This window comes from Erpetoichthys calabaricus, chromosome 17 (assembly GCF_900747795.2).
Source record: "Erpetoichthys calabaricus chromosome 17, fErpCal1.3, whole genome shotgun sequence".
In the NCBI taxonomy this organism is placed as follows: domain Eukaryota; kingdom Metazoa; phylum Chordata; class Cladistia; order Polypteriformes; family Polypteridae; genus Erpetoichthys; species Erpetoichthys calabaricus.
Window position 1 is genome coordinate 16,921,902 of NC_041410.2, and position 18,312 is coordinate 16,940,213.

The 18,312-nt window shown below is 40.2% G+C and overlaps 1 protein-coding gene across 2 annotated transcripts in view; it reads left to right on the plus strand.

Annotated features, from left to right (window-relative positions):
- The first annotated feature begins 436 nt into the window (after positions 1-436).
- Positions 437-18,312, plus strand: part of LOC114645223 (protein unc-13 homolog C-like) — a 742,812-nt gene continuing 724,936 nt past the window's right edge. For both annotated transcript variants that reach the window (XM_051920476.1, XM_051920477.1), the window contains exons 1-2: positions 437-501; positions 6,394-6,541. In XM_051920476.1, coding sequence (XP_051776436.1) covers positions 6,423-6,541 — 119 coding nt within the window. In that variant the 5' untranslated portion in view covers positions 437-501; positions 6,394-6,422. The remainder of the gene's footprint in view (positions 502-6,393; positions 6,542-18,312) is intronic.

The following is an 18,312-nucleotide window of genomic DNA, read 5'->3' on the forward strand; positions in this document are numbered from 1 at the left end:
TCTCATTCGTTTCTCATCGTCTCAGTTTATCCAAAGTGACTTCCTCAATTGTGTTGTTCCAATCGATCGTTGGTGTAGTGGGTTACCTTCTCCTTTTATTTGACTCCAGCGCCAGGTCCTTGACTGTGTTGGGGTCTGCAGGTTTTTTCAGCAGCCCCCCCCCAAGTCTTTGCCCTCACATCATCCAATACCTGCAGATTTAGATTAAATTCAAACGGGTCCTTTGTTGGAGTGAGTGGCCCCTGTGATGCACTCGTTCTGCTTTCCTTCCAGGGCTGCTGCCCTGACACTTCATGATCCTCCTCTGGATTGAGAATGTTTTGTTTTGTGATGTTATTCGAACCTTTAAAAACGGTCTGTCTCTTTGTATCACTTTTTTAGAATTGCGCCCATGGAGCGTCTTTCTTTTTTCTTATTTCCTATTTCTCTTTCAGACTCTGGGATTGATCACACCTACAGCTGGCACCCAGTCACAGGTCTCTGATGACAACTCGCAGTCATGTAAGTTTATTAAATCAGGCTGGCATTCTCGTTTTTACAACTGTGTGTGTTTAATTGAAAAGTTCCTTGCAATCGTGTCAGATAAAACAGAAAATAAAACTATTAACTGTATAAGACCTTGATTTATATTAACATCGTCATAGTTTTGAAGTCCTTCCGTGATTCATCAAATGATTTCGTTTTCAAATTACCCATCAGCATGGACAAATGATTCATTGTGAAAAATCAGAACGGATACGAATAAATTTCTTTGCGTTTTGCGGAGCAGTTCGCCCTTTTCTGATCTCTCCACCAGAGGGCAGCCTAACGCCACTGTTGGCTGCTGGGTGAGCCCTGCGTGTCTAATGAGAATCTGGCAGGTGTTTTGCGGCTTTTGAATCTTCCTCACAGAGTAGTTGGCGGAATAATAAATCAAAACGATTGACAAAATACCCAATTAGTAAGAATTCAGCACAACTCTGCAGTTTTGTAATTGATGATTATCATTCTGTTTTCGAGCCAGTCTTTCAAAGAAAGGGATCCTCAAACTTTTTGGTCGTGACTCCTCAACTAGTTGGACTGCATGTAACTTTTTCCTGTTCCCACGAGGACTCGAAAGGAGGAGCGGGGCTGTAGTTGATGTGGTGTTCGTACAATTAATTGGTTTTCCTTTTCTCCAGTCCAGCTGAGAGCCTGCAGCATACACTGGGGGCTGAAAAAAGCTTCTCGCCTCATTTATTTTACCAGACACATTTCAGAGAGATTGGGCGCCTCAAGAAACGCTCGAACATTACAGTCTTTAGTCTTCACTGGCACAATGGAGGGCTAATTGTACTATCTATCTATCTATCTATCTATCTATCTATCTATCTATCTATCTATCTATCTATCTATCTATCTATCTATCTATCTATCTATCTATCTATCTATCTATCTATCTATCTATCTATCTATCTATCTATCTTTTTATCTTTCTTTTTTATCTATCTATCTATCTATCTATCTATCTATCTATCTATCTATCTATCTATCTATCTATCTATCTATCTATCTATCTATTTTATAGTGCCTTTCATTGCTATCTATCTATCTATCTATCTATCTATCTATCTATCTATCTATCTATCTATCTATCTATCCTGCCGACTATACTAAAATTAAAATCTATCTATCTATCTATCTATCTATCTATCTATCTATCTATCTATCTATCTATCTATCTATCTATCTATCTATCTATCTATCTATCTATCTATCTATTTTATAGTGCCTTTCATTGCTATCTATCTATCTATCTATCTATCTATCTATCTATCTATCTATCTATCTATCTATCTATCTATCTATCTATCTATCTATCTATCCTGCCGACTATACTAAAATTAAAATCTATCTATCTATCTATCTATCTATCTATCTATCTATCTATCTATCTATCTATCTATCTATCTATCTATCTATCTATCTATCTATCTATCTATCTATCTATCTATCCTGCCGACTATACTAAAATTAAAATCTATCTATCTATCTATCTATCTATCTATCTATCTATCTATCTATCTATCTATCTATCTATCTATCTATCTATCTATCTATCTATCTATCTATCTTTATATCTATCTATCTATCTATTTTATAGTGCCTTTCACAACTGTCTGTCTGTCTGTCAATCTATCAATTATATAGTGCCTTCCCTATCTATCTACCTGCATCTGTAGACATTATCTATTTTATATAATACCTTTTTATATGTGTATTTTTTACACTGCCTTTCATATCTATCTATCCCATTTATGTTGCCTTTCATGTCTATTTGTCTCTCTATTTATTATATAGTGCCTTCTCTGCCTATCTCTTTGCATCTTCAGTTGTTCTCTGTTTTATATAACATCGTTCACATCTGTATTTTTTATATAGTGCCTTTCATTTCTATTTTGTAGAATCTTCCACGTGTATCTGTCTTCCTCTGTCTATTGTATAGTAACTTTCCTGCATCTTTAATTACTATTTTTTCTTTTTTATTTAAAGCTTTTCATATATATCTATTATATAGTGTCTTTCATGTGTATTCATTAATCAATCATATAGTGCCTTTTTACCTCTCTATCACATCATTATTCATTCTCTATCTATTTTACACAGAACATTTTGTTTTTGTGTATTTCATTTCTTTCCTTTCATGTCTCATTTATGCTACCTTTCATATCTATGTGACTCTGTGTATTTATTGTATAGTGCCTTTCCTGCCTATCTGCATTTATAATCACTCATTCTCTGTTTTATGCTGTATAACCCCTTACCCACCTGTTTCTGTTTGTCTGTTGTGGTTCAGTATTAGTGAATCCAATGATGAAGGAAGAAATGTTGGGACACCAACTGGGTTGTCCTGTTTAATTCTTTCAAACAGCAAAAATCAAATAACGCACCATGGTGCTGTAAATAGAAAGTACAGGTATTTGCCTTTCTCTTTAAGTAATTGTCGCTTGTCTGAATGGGCCCTTCTCTCTTTTGGAGTTTTGCCTCTGTGGTTAGATCATGTTAAAGTGAGTCGGCCCCCTCCTGGGAAGAGCGGCTCGGCTTTATAGGAATTCCCTAAGAATGGGCGGGGTCAATTGCCCTCAGTGGGCGTTTCCTTGGAGCTGTGGAGGCTGAAAGAGGTGACAAGGTTAGCGACGGCACCCCCACTCACTTTAGGGTGGTATTAAATGCCTCAGGGGAGCCAGGAAGGCGACCCATTGATGTGCATGTGGGACACAATCTGTCTGTCTGTCTACAGTTTGGTCCATAAATATTTGGACAGAGACAACTTTTTTCTAATTTTGTTTCTGTACATCACCACAATGAATTTTAAATGAAACAACTCCGATGCAGTTGAAGTGCAGACTTTCAGCTTTAATTCAGTGGGGTGAACAAAACAATTGCATAAAAATGTGAGGCAACTAAAGCATTTTTTAACACAATCCCTTCATTTCAGGGTCTCAAAAGTAATTGGACAAATTAAATAACTGGAAATAAAATGTTCATTTCTAATACTTGGTTGAAAACCCTTTGCTGGTAATGACAGCCTGAAGTCTTGAACTCCAGGACATCACCAGATGCCGGGTTTCCTCCTTTTTAATGCTCTGCCAGGCCTTTACTGCAGCGGCTTTCAGTTGCTGTTTGTTTGTGGGCCTTTCTGTCTGAAGTTTAGTCTTCAACAAGTGAAATGCCTGCTCAGTTGGGTTAAGATCAGGTGACTGACTTGGCCATTCAAGAATTTTCCACTTCTTTGCTTTAATAAACTCCTGGGTTGCTTTGGCTGTATGTTTTGGGTCATTGTCCATCTGTATCATGAATCAATTTGACTGCTGTATTTAGCTGGATTTGAGCAGACAGTATGTCTCTGAACACCTCAGAATTCATTCGGCTGCTTCTGTCCTGTGTCACATCATCAATAAACACTAGTGTCCCAGTGCCACTGGCAGCCATGCACGTCCAAGCCATCACACTGCCTCCCTCCACCGTGTTTTACAGATGATGTGCTATTCTTTGGATATTGAGCTGTTCCACGCCTTCTCCATACTTTTTTCTTGCCATCATTCTGGTAGAGGTTGATCTTGGTTTCATCTGTCCAAAGAATGTTTTTCCAGAACTGTGCTGGCTTTTTTAGATGTTCTTTAGCAAAGTCCAATCTAGCCTTTCTATTCTTGAGGCTTATGAGTGGCTTGCACCTTGCAGTGCACCCTCTGTATTTACTTTCATGCAGTCTTCTCTTTATGGTAGACTTGGATATCGATACGCCGACCCCCTGGAGAGTGTTGTTCACTTGGTTGGCTGTTGTGAAGGGGTTTCTCTTCACCATGGAAATGATTCTGCGATCATCCACCACTGTTGTCTTCCGTGGACATCCAGGTCTTTTGCGTTTCTGAGTTCACCAGTGCTTGCTTTCTTTCTCAGGTTGTACCAAACTGTAGATTTTGCCACTCGTAATATTGTAGCAATTTCTCCGATGGGTTTTTTCTGTTTTCGCAGTTTAAGGATGGCTTCTTTCACCTGCATGGAGAGCTCCTTTGACCGCATGTTGTCTGTTCACAGCAAAATCTTCCACATGCAAGCAGCACACCTCAAATCAACTCCAGGCCTTCTATCTGCTTAATTGATAAAGACGTAACGACGGACTTGTCCACACCTGCCCATGAAATAGCCAAAGAGTCAATTGTCCAATTACCTTTGAGCCCCTGAAATGAAGGGATTGTGTTCAAAAAATACTTTAGTTGCCTCACATTTTTATGCAATCGTTTTGTTCACCCCACTGAATTAAAGCTGAAAGTCTGCACTTCAACTGCATCTGAGTTGTTTCATTTCAAATTCATTGTGGTAATGTACAGAACCAAATTTAGAAAAAAGTTGTCTCTGTCCAAATATTTATGGACCTATCTATCTATCTATCTATCTATCTATCTATCTATCTATCTATCTATCTATCTATCTATCTATCTATCTATCTATCTATCTATCTATCTATCTATCTATCTATCTATCTATCTATCTAATAGTGCTTTTGCTTCCTTTCTCTCTCTCTCTCTCTCTGCGTCATTCTGTTTTATATATTTCCTTTCCTGCCCGTGTTTTTATAGTGCCTTTCATGTCTGTTTATCTAGTTTATTGTACCTTTCACATATGTGTGTCCCTTCTATCTCTTATAGAATGCCCTTCCTACTTAGTTATTTGCATCTTTAGCTCTCTATTTTTTTTAATGCTTTTGATATCTGTTTATTTTGTTCAATGCTCTCTTATATTTATCTGACCAGTTTATAGATAATTATAAAGCTGTTAAGATGGCCCTGCCATATTGTAATCCTTTACATTATAGTTGCTCTTCTCTGGACCTTCTCCAGTGCTGTTGTGTCCTTTTGGTAGCCTGGAGACCCAAACTGCACTCAGGACTCCAGATGAGGCCTCACCAGTGTGTTATAAAGCTTGAGCAGACCCTCCTGTGACTTGTACTCCGCACATCAAGGCGCTATATAACCTGACATTCTGTTAGCCTTTCTTCTCTCCACTATACAGACACAGATGCTGATGAGTCCACTACGACTGCTAAGTCCTTCTCATAAAGGAGTTCTTCTCAGTTTCAGACTTCACATTGTGTGTTCAAACCCCACATTTTTACTTCCATCATGTAGGGCCAACTTAATGTATGGGCATGCTGGGCAGTTGCCCGGGGGCCCAACGCTGATCTATGTACAGTATGTTGTGACTTGTTGATTAATCTTTGCTGTACGGCATGTTTTTTTAATGTGTAAACACCGATTTTGTTGGAAGTACCAATACAATAAATATATGTTTTATTTCATCAACCATTTACATTTGTATTCTTGTGTGTGGTTGTGTAGGTAGGGGCCCCAGTACACTGCTTTGCCCGGGGGTCTATAAAGCTGTTAAGATGGCCCTGCCATCATGTAATCCTTTACATTTACTGACATTACATTTCATGTGCCACACGTCTGCCACGGCCCATATGCTGCCCACGTCCCTCTGTGATGATTTAGCTTATTCTACCTGGTCTGCCCTTCTGTCGACTTTGCCAAGGTCTGGCTGGATGACATAAACTCACGTGGTCTCCTCACGAATGGTGCCAGTGTCTAAAGAGCACAACTTGCTTTGCGTTTTTTATAATTTTGGGCTGACAAGAAAGTATATGAGATGTGAAAACAGAGGGTCTTTAACTTTGGAGCTCGGGTGGGTTAAGTAACTCACAAAAGGGGCGTCCTGGGCATCAGAGACGGGAGCTCAGCACCATTGCCAACACCTTGGTGGAGTTTCTCCCTTTTATTACTGCCATTTTTTAGATTTAGTGGAGTTCACTGGGGGGGGTCTAGCACTGTGCTGTACTCGTAATGTAACACAAGTCTGGTTTTGTTTTGTTAGCAGTGCTGTCACAGAGACCCCGGGACGACATGGACGGTGACCGCAGCCTGATGCCGGCTCGAGATGCTTACTCTAGTTTGTACCTGGTGGGCCAGTGTGATGAAGGAGGGGGCCGACGCAGCAGCCATCTTCCTCCTATTGAAACACGGTAATGACACATTACACAAATTGTGTTTCAGTCTTCTTTGCTGCCATTAACTGCTTGAACTGTAAGCTTTAATGAAAATCTCAAAATCTTGAAGTTCACTTCATTACTCTGGACGGAGTAAATGATCACGTTAGTGCTGCTGTTGTACAGCAATGTGAATATTTTTTGTGATGATCACTGCATAAAATGGCTAACTCTGTGATTTAGATAATCATAATTAAACCAAATGGCAGCAATAATGGTGAAAATGTAAATAACAAAAATAAAGACTCAGAATCTGCTGTCCAAACACCCCCAGAATAAGCATCAGATCTTTCAAAACAACAAAGAAAAACGTAAAGAATTAAAGGAGCAGACCTAACCTAACGGTCACAAATACAGTGTGACCACAAGGTCACATGACACGAGTCAACAGCCTTGTGTAAACAAACACAACCAAAACAGTTCAAAATGTAACTTTTTCAAAATTAATCAAAATGAAAGTTAGCTATCAAAAAAAAGAAATCTAGGTGCATTAAAATAATTACATTAAACTAAAACAAAATTGTCTAGCCACCTAAAGGGACAAGTGGGTATCTGTGAGTCCATTCTGGGTGGATGTCCATGGTATATATGCCATTTGGTATGAGATTCACAAAAGCAGTGCTAATGTTCGTGGTGCGTCATCTGTTGGAATGAAAAGTTAAATGCATTTTTTTATCACATACATTACAAGAATTTCCTATGGGTGTCATAAAAGCAGTGTTAATGATAATGGTGTGCCATCTGTTGGAATGAAGAATGCAATGCATTTTATTACTATATGCATTAAAAGAATTTGGCATGGGATTCATAAAAACAGTGCTAAAGTATTGTGGAGTGTCATCTGTTGCAATGAAAAAGGCAATTCATTTTTTACCACATACATTACAAGAATTTGGAATGAGATTCAAAAAAGCAGTCCTAATGATTTGGGGGCAGCATCTGTTGGAATGGAAAATGCAATGTGTTTTATTTCTATATGCATTACAAGAATTTGGTATGGGATTCATAAAAAGCATTAATAAAGTATTATGGAGTGTCATCTGTTGGAATGAAAAAGGCAATTCATTTTTTACCACATACATTACAAGAATTTGGAATGAGATTCATAAAAGCAGTCCTAATGATTGTGGGGCGCCATCTGTTAGAATGGAAAATGCAATGCATTTTATTTCTACATGCATTACAAGAATTTGGTATGGGATTCATAAAAGCAGTGCTGATGTTTGTGACATGCTGCCTGTTGGAATGAACAATACAATGCATTTTATTACTACATGCATTGCCAGAATTTGGTATGAGATTCATAAAAGCAGTCCTAATGATTGTGGGGCACCATTTGTTGGAATGAAAAATGTAACACCTTACAAGCATTTAGTATCTGATTCATAAAAGTAGTGCTAATGTTTGTGGTGCACCCTCTGTTTGAAAGAAAAATGCAATGCATTTTATTACTACATGCATTACAAGAATTTGGTATGGGATTCAGAAAAGCAATGCTAATGTTTGTGGCGTGCCATCTGTTGGAGTGAACAATGCAATGCATTTTATTACTACATGTATTACAAGAATTTGGTATGGGATTCAGAAAAGCAGTGCTAATGTTTGTGGCATGCCATCTGTTGGAGTGAACAATGCAATGCATTTTATTACTACATGCATTACAAGAATTTGGTATGAGATTCAAAAAAGCATCCTGCCTTGCGCCCTGTGTTGACTGGGATTGGCTCCAGCAGACCCCCATGACCCTGTAGTTAGGATATAGCGGGGTGGATAATGGATGGATGGACATTTTTGTACAATTTGATTAACCAAAGTGAAAGCGTACTCAGGTTATCATGTTTATACACACACACACACACACACACACAATTCCAAAATGGTATTTTCTGACTCAAAATCAAAATCTCTAAATGGAATTTTCAGACGATTGCAATATTTTTCCCTACGAGAAAGTAAATTGGGCTCAGGGAGGTCTAAAACATCGAGATTCATCAACAGTTTTGTTTTAATGTGACTGGGCAGTCATCGACACACTATGTCATTTTCATGTCTCTGGTTCACACTTCACACCCACCATTAACGTAATTACAGATGAGTGAGTAGACCTCCGTGACCCTGTAGTTAGGATATAGCGGGTTGGGTAATGGATGGATGGATTCATAAAAGCAGTCCTAATGATTGTGGGGCACCATCTGTTGGAATGAAAAATGTAACACCTTGCAAGCATTTAGTATCTGATTCATAAAAGTAGTGCTAATGTTTGTGGTGTGCCCTCTGTTGGAATGAAAAATGCATTACAAGAATTTAGTATGGGATAAATGCAGTGCTAACGTTGATGATGCACCATCTTTTGGAAGGATAATTGTAATGCATTTTTATTGCTTAATGCAATACAAAATACATTCCAATACATGGTGCACTGCAAAGGTTTCTGCTGAATGTGTTGAGGTCCACGTTGTTACTTAGATTTCAACCTGTCTTTGCACAGCTAGTTATCATGTATATATATAGTAGCAATAAGCTCAACAGAAGCCATCATCAAAAGAAAGAAATAAATAAGAAACAAAAAGCTCAAAAATCCAAATAAGAAAATGCAGAGCCTGCCAAGAATAAAGAGCTCTTTATAATTTATTTGTATCACTGTATTTAACACAATCTTTTTGTTGATGCAATTTGAAGGTTGAGTCCTTGATACGTGTTGTCCAAAATTTGTCAGCAACTGTTCCCCACATGTTTCGCCTCCTTTCTGTGTGTGGAATGCTGTCTGTGTAGTTCAAGATGAAGGAGACGGTGGTCGGCAGTATCTTCAAGGACGTCTCCCAAATTTTTTGCATTTCTCCCCCAAACCCCACCACCACCACCCAAGTTTTGTAGGCCTCAGGTGCTCGTCAGTTTAACGTATGACGTGCTCTCCTTCCGTTTCCCCACAGCACGTTCAGTATTGTCATATGGAGTTGTTGGTTTCGAGATCTACTTGACCCAACATCATGTTGCGTTCCTCTTGCTGTCACATCCATTAATTTCATAGTCTTTTTTTAAAATGATAAGAACCTCAATAGAAAAAGCCTGAGTGTTCCATTATGATACAAAGCTGTCCTGGTTGTGAGATATGACGTGAGCGGCCCAAATCCGCAGGCCGACTTTGATTTGAGTGCCTCCTGTAATGTCGCCTTCACCTTACACGTTTGTGTCGCTACATTCTGCTTTGAGGTTTAATGCGCACTTACTCACTGAGCGGGGTCTGCTAAAAGCCGCCTTTAGATTTCTCCGTCTATTCAGCTAGACAGGCTGAATTATTATTGAAAATGAAACCACTTCACCTCAGGATATAGATTTAAATAATTGCCTCTCATAGTTTTATATTTGCTGGCACTTAAAAGCAGTGCTATACTTTATTTCTACACATTGAAACAAATTAGATGCCATAGGATAAAAGTTATTAAAAGTGCTGCTGCTTGGCCCTCTTTGGACTGGACTGGTCACTGATTTATGGAATACTTTCCTCTATCATTTTCAACAAAGAAATATCCATTTGTGGTAATGGATGTGGCTCAGTGGGGTCTTAATTCACACTCGTGGAACAATTCAATTGCGGAAGAAAATTCGCTTTCTCTTATACGTTAAAATGGAACCCCTTCAGGTGAAGTGTAACACAAACTTGTAAGTCACGAATTGATTTTATTCTGATTTTTTTAGTGTCATTTTGTACTTGTAATTTTTTGAGGTTGAGTGTTTGGTTTCTGGTTTTATGGTTTACATGTACATTTATTCACTTTTATCCAAAGTGACTTACTAAGGAGGTAACCATAATCAAGTAACATTTGGCTTGGGCCTGATTGTTCATTAAGTGTAACAAAAGTTGATTGCCATAAATGAAAAGATGTCATAACTAATAATTTACAATTATATTGATAAAGCAATTAAACTTAAACAACAAATTCAAGATTACAGAGCAAAGCTTTTCTCAATCAATTAGACAGAACATGTAGTGGTCCGGTGCCGTCAATGGGACGGCGATTTATTTGTTTTTCTTGGTGAGGATTCCAGGAACGCACCCAACCTTGGCCCGACCCGCACGCACTCACGGACAGAGACACGAAACAAACAAATGAATAACTAATATATTAAATGGAAAATCAAATACAAACAACAAAAATCAGACAAGCCTCTCCTTCCCTTTCATCGATACAATTTTAACACAACAATCAATCATGACAAAGTTCTTATACAGTTCCAATGCGTCAGAAACGGATGAAATGGTGCGGAGTAAAGATGACGAAGGCGATCCCGGGAACCGCTTCCGTAATACATGAATTAAACAGTCCTACCGGTAGTCCTGAGCGGCGAGGGGAGCACGCCCTCTGAAGACGCACGACGACTAATCCACCACTACTCTCACGACAGGCAGACACGAACGAGACAGTGGTGAGAAACAATCCTGAGTACGGATGACTTTACAGTGGTTACGTAGGACGGGACACATGGGATACACAAATCTCCTTCTTGCTGCTTTGCCAGCCCCCCTTGTCAAGTTTCCCACTGGCCCTTCTTGTCCCCAGCAGCTCCAGCACACGTTTTAGATAGCCAATGAGGGCAATCCCCATTGTGGCTGCTGGGAAATGGAGTCCTTCCACCTTGTAGCACTGCTGCAAACAGATGGGTCTTCAGTCACTTCTTAAATACAATGAGGGAGTCCGCAGTACAGATGGAGGTGGGCAGCTCATTCCACCAACTAGGAACTACACAGGTAAAGAGTCTGGATTGAGACTTGATGCCACGCAGAGGTGGCATCACCAGACGCTGTTCCCTGGAAGACCTGAGTGGGCATATAGCACATCACCAGTGTCTCCATATACTCAACTGCTGACCCATTGACTACCCTGTAGGTCAGCATCAGGGATTTGAACTCAGTGTGTGCTGCTACAGGGAGCCAATGTAGCAACCTGAAGAGAGACGGACATGTGCTCATCTTGGCTGATTAAATACAAGATGGCCCTCTACATTCTGGAACAGGCTTGATAGCACATGTGGGTACTCCTGCCAGAAGTGATTTGCAGTAATCACGACATGACAAGACCAAAGCCTGGACCAGAAGTTTTGCTGATCTTGCGGATGTTGTACAGCATGAACCTGCATGAATGAGAGACAGCAGAAATGTGGTCAGAAAGAGACAGCTGCTCTTCAATCACCACACCAAGATTGCATACTGACTTGGTGTTAATAGCAGTGAGCCAAGTTGTACAGAGATGAGGAGTTGAACAGACCTGGCCAGGATCACAAGAAGCTGTGTTTTTGCCAGGTTTGCTGTAGATGGTGGTCCTTCATCTGGGTTGAGATATCAGTAAGACAAGCGCAGACTTGAGCTTCATACCATGTTGTCCTCTGGATGTAATGACAGGTACAGGTATGTATCATCGGCATAACACTGATAAGAGAAGCCATGGGACTGGATGATGGAGCCCAGCAAGGTGGTGTACAGAGAGAAAAGTAGAGGACCCAGCACCAGTCCCTGGGGCTCCCCTGTGCATGTCTGATTTGCCTTTAAGGTAAAGAACATTTTAACAGTCTGGATGACAACAAATCATTCAGCCCAACAAAGTTTGCCAGTCCTATCCACTTAATTCTTCTAAAAAACATCAAGTCAAGTTTTGAAGGTCTCTAAAGTCTTACTATCTACCACACTACTTGGTCACTTACTCCAAGTGTCTGTGGTTCTCAGTGTAAAGAAAAACCTCCTAATGTTTGTGTGAAATTTACCCTTAACAAGTGTCCAACTGTGTCCCCGTGTTCTTGATGAACTTATTTTAAAGTCACCGTCTTGATCCACTGGACTGATTCCCTTCATAATTTTAAACACTTCAGTCAGGTCTCCTCTTAATCTCCTGTAAAGGCTCAGCTCTTTTAATCTTTCCTCGTAACTCATCCCTTGTAGCCCTGAATCAGCCTTGTTGCTCTTCTCTGGACCTTCTCCAGTGCTGCTATGTCCTTTTTGTAGCCTGGAGACCCAAACTGAACCCAGTGCTCCAGATGAGGCTTCACCAGTGTGTTATAAAGCTTGAGCAGAACCTCCTGTGGCTTGTACTCCACACAACAAGGCGCTATATAACCTGACTTTCTGTTAGCCTTCTTAATGGCTTCTGAACACTGTCTGTAGAGGTGGAGTGCGGGCAAACTCTGCAAGGCTGACAGGTGACGTCTGTGTTCCTGTATTTAAGTGCTTCTGCTAGTGCACATGCAGACACCTCCATATGTCTGATGAAGTTGTGTGTGAAAATGGGATAGAAATTAACAAGAAAATCAGTCAGTGCATGTTGTAGAAGTAAGATGTCCTTCAGAGCCATTCGCCCTCACTATATGAACATCTCACTGAGGCTGGTGGGGGACATTCTTCACCATTCAACTGTGCAGCTACAAATAATTAGGATGCTGTGAATTTGAGTATTGATGGGCATCTCTTGGTAATTCCAGGATGTTCATTATTTTGGTAAGATTTTTCTATAAGTTTAATTCCGCTTTTCATGTGTGTTAGGGGTAATGGTGTGAATTCTATCTGTCTATCTATGATACTCCATAAAACTCCAATAGTGCCTTTCATATCTGTCTGTCTGTCTGTCTGTCTGTCTGTCTGTCTGTCTGTCTGTCTGTCTGTCTGTTATATAGTGCCTTTCATCTATCTATCTATCTATCTATCTATCTATCTATCTATCTATCTATCTATCTATCTATCTATCTATCTATCTATCTATGTTAAGGTATACAGTATAGTGCCTTTCATCCATCTATCTGTCTGTCTGTCTGTGATACAGTATACAGTATAGTGCCTTTCATATCTATCTGTCCTCATTAAGTGCACTTCCACTTATTAGCCCAGTGTAATTTACAGTACTTACAAACATTACATTAAACATAAAAGTAACAATACTATTGAATCACAAACTCAGAAACAGCCTGCAGTATATTAAAAGTCCTTCACTTTTTCACATTTTGTTGTGTTGCAGCCTTGTGCTAAAATCATTTCAATCAATTCTGAAGCAATCACTAAGGTGGCCAACTCTAGAAAGAGTCGTTTCAAACGTCTTTCATTTAAGAATTATGGAGGCCGCTGTGCTCTTGGAAGTCCTCAGGGCTTCTCACATTTTTCGTAGACTTCTCTAGATTTAGTGCCTCAACACAATCCCATCTCGAAGCTGTGCTTGGCAGCTCTTTTGATGACATGGTTTGGGTTTTGCTCAAACCTCTACAGACAGGCGTGAGCCTTTGTTAATCAGTCCAATCAATTGAACGTCCCACAAATGGACTCCATAAAGGCGAAGAAACATCTCACCAATGGGATGCACCAGAGCCAGAAGTCTGAATACTTATGTCAATGGGACATTTCTGTTTTGTATTTTTAATACATTTGCAAAAGATTGTGAAGTACAATTTTTGCTTTGTCATTCTGGGGTACGGAGTGTTTGATGAGGGAAAAATTGAATTTAAGCCATTTTAGCACGAGGCTTCAACGTAATGAAAGGAGTCTGACTTCTTTGTGAATGCTCCGTAGACGTGTCTTTTGGATGTTTATTGTGCAACATGCTTTGTATATTTGATTATGTTTACAGTTGCTAGGCATAAATGGGACTCATCTGTCCAATTGCACAAATAATTAGATCAGTTAAGTTAATGGAGAGCTAAACTGTCCTGAAGATGCTGCTGGCCCTCAGGGATGAGAAGTCTTCTCTTGCCTTGTCTTCTCTGCATATTGTGATTTGTGTGCGGTGAAGCAACTTGTCAGGTAACTCCTAAGTGTTTAATCACACCGCTGACATTAACCGCATTGACAAGCTTTACCAGCACTGCCAGCTTCAATTTGCCACCGCCTGTTCTTTGTCTTCCTTTTACTATGCAACGATAGATGCTGTTTCCAAAATATATTAATATATCAATATCAGTAGTACCCTGGTTTTATTTAATCTGTGAAATCTACTGAGAACATTAAGGACAAGTGTAAGGGATGTCAGGTGGCCCAACCCAGCCAGGACACCCAAGACATGGAAAGAGGGGGAGATTTGGCATCTTTAGGGCACTGCCTCCCCCAGAATGTTAGATGGCAGCAGTGCCCTGGATTCCCACAGGGCATCATGGGATCTGGAGTTCTTCACCTCAGCTCTGTTGGGTTGCTGTGGGTGCCACCAGGGGTTACTGCAAGGATTGGGGATTGTTTCCACTTCACCCAGAAGTGCTGATGGACCACATGTGCAGAAGATCGGAAGCACTTCCTCGGTAGAGAGAATAGAAGGTGCCCCCTACCTCACAAGGAGCAGCTAGAGTTGGGAGGGAGAGGACGACGCTTGCCTGAGGAGGAATGAAGGCGAATAGAGAAGCCTGAGAGAGAAGTGACATAGTGCTCTTTTATAGACTGTGATGTGCAGGTGGGAAGCTAAAGGGAAGCGTTTCCCACATCTAAATAAAAAAGTGTGTTGTGCTGGACTGGTGTCTGTTGTGTTGGGTGTCTGGGGAGCTGATGTGCCCCCCTGGTGGCCACACAAGCAATGTTAACTTGGAGATGGGGCCAAACTGCAATGGAGAAAGGGGGCAACTGTAATGTACCAGCAGGGTACAGATTTTCCTTTTTTGGAGTTCAGTACTCATAAGACATCAGAATGAAAGAAGAAGTAATGGGGGGCTGGCAGGTATCTACCACAGTTTCCTGAACCCAGCAGATACTAGGAGAAGAGTCCCTGTGTGCGACTTTCTAGTTGTTACGTAATCCTGCCACACATATCACAAAATGGGTGAGCAGGCCTCCAGCAACCCATAGATAGACCAGGCATGCCCTTAATTCAGACGTGGGTCCCTGGATTAGGCCTCACCCTAGGCAGTCTATCGCCTACTCAAAAGGCAGGCCTAGAAATGGAGATCAGGCTATTAAAAGTTTAAAATAACCAGAAGGTCGCAGAAAAAATAACAGAAGACATAAAGCAAGAGAATCTCAAATCCCCAAAAATTTTGAATTTATCAACATGTTGACTTCCAATGACAATAGGTTAATTTGTTCTGATGTCAGTGTTAAAATCAGGGTGTTTATTTTGATTTATTAATTAAGTACATTTTGTTATTGATGAAAGTTTACAATAAAAGGATTTGTATTATCGTGAAGTTTTGACACTTTGCAGGGATGTTCATTGGGTGTATCTTCTCTCGCCCTTGAAGATTAACACACGCACACAGGTACACACCCATACACACGACGATCCTGTCCAAAGCCTCAAGAGGTGCCAATTGCCAGTCACTCCGCAATATTCTACATAGCTCACAGCTGCACACTCATATACATAGAGATCCTAGCCAGACAAAGTCTCCGGTGGTGCCAACTGCCAGCCACGCCACAGCATTCTACATAGGACAAAGTTAAACATACTGTACATGCAGAGATCCTAACCAGGCAAAGTCTCAAGTGGTGCCAACTGTCAGCCATGCCACAGTATTCTACATAGGTCACAGCTACACACTCATATACATAGAGATCCTAGCCAGACAAAGTCTCAGGTAGTGCCAACTGGCAGCCACGCCGCAGCATTCTACATAGGACAAAGTTAAACATACTGTACATGCAGAGATCCTAATCAGGCAAAGTCTCAAGTGGTGCCAACTGTCAGCCATGCCACAGTATTCTACATAGGTCACAGCTACACACTCATATACATAGAGATCCTAGACAGGTGGTGCCAACTGCCAGCCACTCCACCATTTTCCGCATAGAGTCCCCATGTAGAGAATTCTCATTCACCAGCTCTAACAAAGATGCGGGCGTCTGTTGCGACACACATGTAAGCACAATTCTTCTGGGTTTTATGCCACTCACTAAATCTTACTTTTCAGGGATGTGCAGTCAGGGGAGGCAGGTGAGGCAGAGCCTCACCGGTCATCATGAAGAGTAAAAAAAACTAATAATGATAACATACATTTTTCCAGTGGTCTGTGCTATAAATTTGTTTTCTGTATGACTCCAATAATTGTGATAATTTTTCTAGTCAAAGTCATCTGAATTGGCGCATTTTCTGTTCAAATATAAGAGGAGAAACGTGAGGTGCGGCAGCGATGAGCCTCACCTCAGACTGCATTGTCCCTCACACACTGGATTGATGCCTGCAATTGGCGCGTGCCTGTCGTTGTCTCTCTGTTTGTCGCTAATATAATGTGTGCAGACACGTTTATTATACTAAACAGCCTGGCTAATATCTTTAATGTATGTGTGTGACATATTTAAGTCTTGCTGATTGGACATAAAACCGCAGTGAGAAGGCACAAGGTGAGGCAGACAGTACCCGAGCCGCACTGAAGGGGGCAGATGTGAGCTCAACAGGTGCTCGTTGCTGTTGTTCTTCTATGCCACAGGTGTCGAACTCCGGTCCTCGAGGGCCGCAGCGGCTGCATGTTTTCACTCTAACTATCTTCTTCATCAGTGAGCCGTTTTTACTGCTAATTAACTTCTTTTGCTTTAGTCTTAATTAACTTGACTCAGACCCCTTAATTGTCTCTCTTTCCTTAATTAGTAGCCAAACAATAATGAGACATCAAACAAGCCACCATATGACCAGCTCACCTGTGCCCATCACACAATATCTGAAAATAAAGAAAGGTGAAGGTCTTGGTAAGGTTGATCTCTCAGGTCACCAAAACATTTTGAAAATGTTCTTAGAAAAAACAGAAAAATCAACAGATTTGGAAATGTCTGCTGTGGCAGAATGAGAGCAGCAACAAGCCATAGAATTAAATAATGGGCTTAATTAACAGCAAGAATCAGCTACTCATTAAGAGACTGTTTGGAATGAAATTGGTTGGAGTTTAAAATCCCAGTTTAGATGCTCATCTGTCAGCTCGTTTCATGCCTCATTTCTGTTTGGCTGCCATTTAATGAAGAAAGGAATCAATTCAGAGGACTGACTCCTTAAAAACAGGGCTATTGAAATGAAGGGAAATTAGCAGTGAAAACTACTCACTGATTAGGAAAAGGGTGAGAATGAAAACCTGTAGCCACTGCGGCCCTCCAGGCCCGGAGTTCGACACCCCTGTTCTATGCAGATGCTCTATAAGTTAGCGATATCAGAAAGTCAAGTGCACTGCAGTGGTCTGTTTATTTTTATTTTTTGTTCCGACTGACTGCCAAAATAGAAGATATAGATTTTTAAAACTAAAGGAAAATAAAGAGGGACTTTTACAAGACAGTGACAGAAATTTTCATGGAGAAGGATAGGTGCAATATTTACAAATAAAGGTAAGACCATTTATACAAAAAATGGGATAAGACTAAGAAAGAATAATCCAATATTTAAAAACTAAATTTTGTCCTTAAATAAAATTTTGTTGAACAGTCTGTATTAAAATTGATCAAAGCATCAGAATTAAAAGCTTTTTTTTAAAAAAACAAAAAAACAAAACAATATTTCAATCAAGGTGAAAACTGAAATCAGTTTTATTGTACACCTCTCTATACTTTCATTTGTACTGAATGAGTATGAATTATGGAATTTCAACGGCAAATTTAGCTCTTTCTCCTCTCTCTCGCCTCTATAAATGTAACATTCTTTCTTATCCAAATATGTGCCTTACCGATGTGTGTGTAAAGAACGCTGATGAGATATGAAACATAACCAGTAGTCAATGTGCATGCTGGCTGCCAACTGAATAGTGAATAAGCGACTCTTTTGGGTTCATATATTTGTAAATCTGACTCTGAAGGAGTCACCAGCCATGAATCTCGCCAC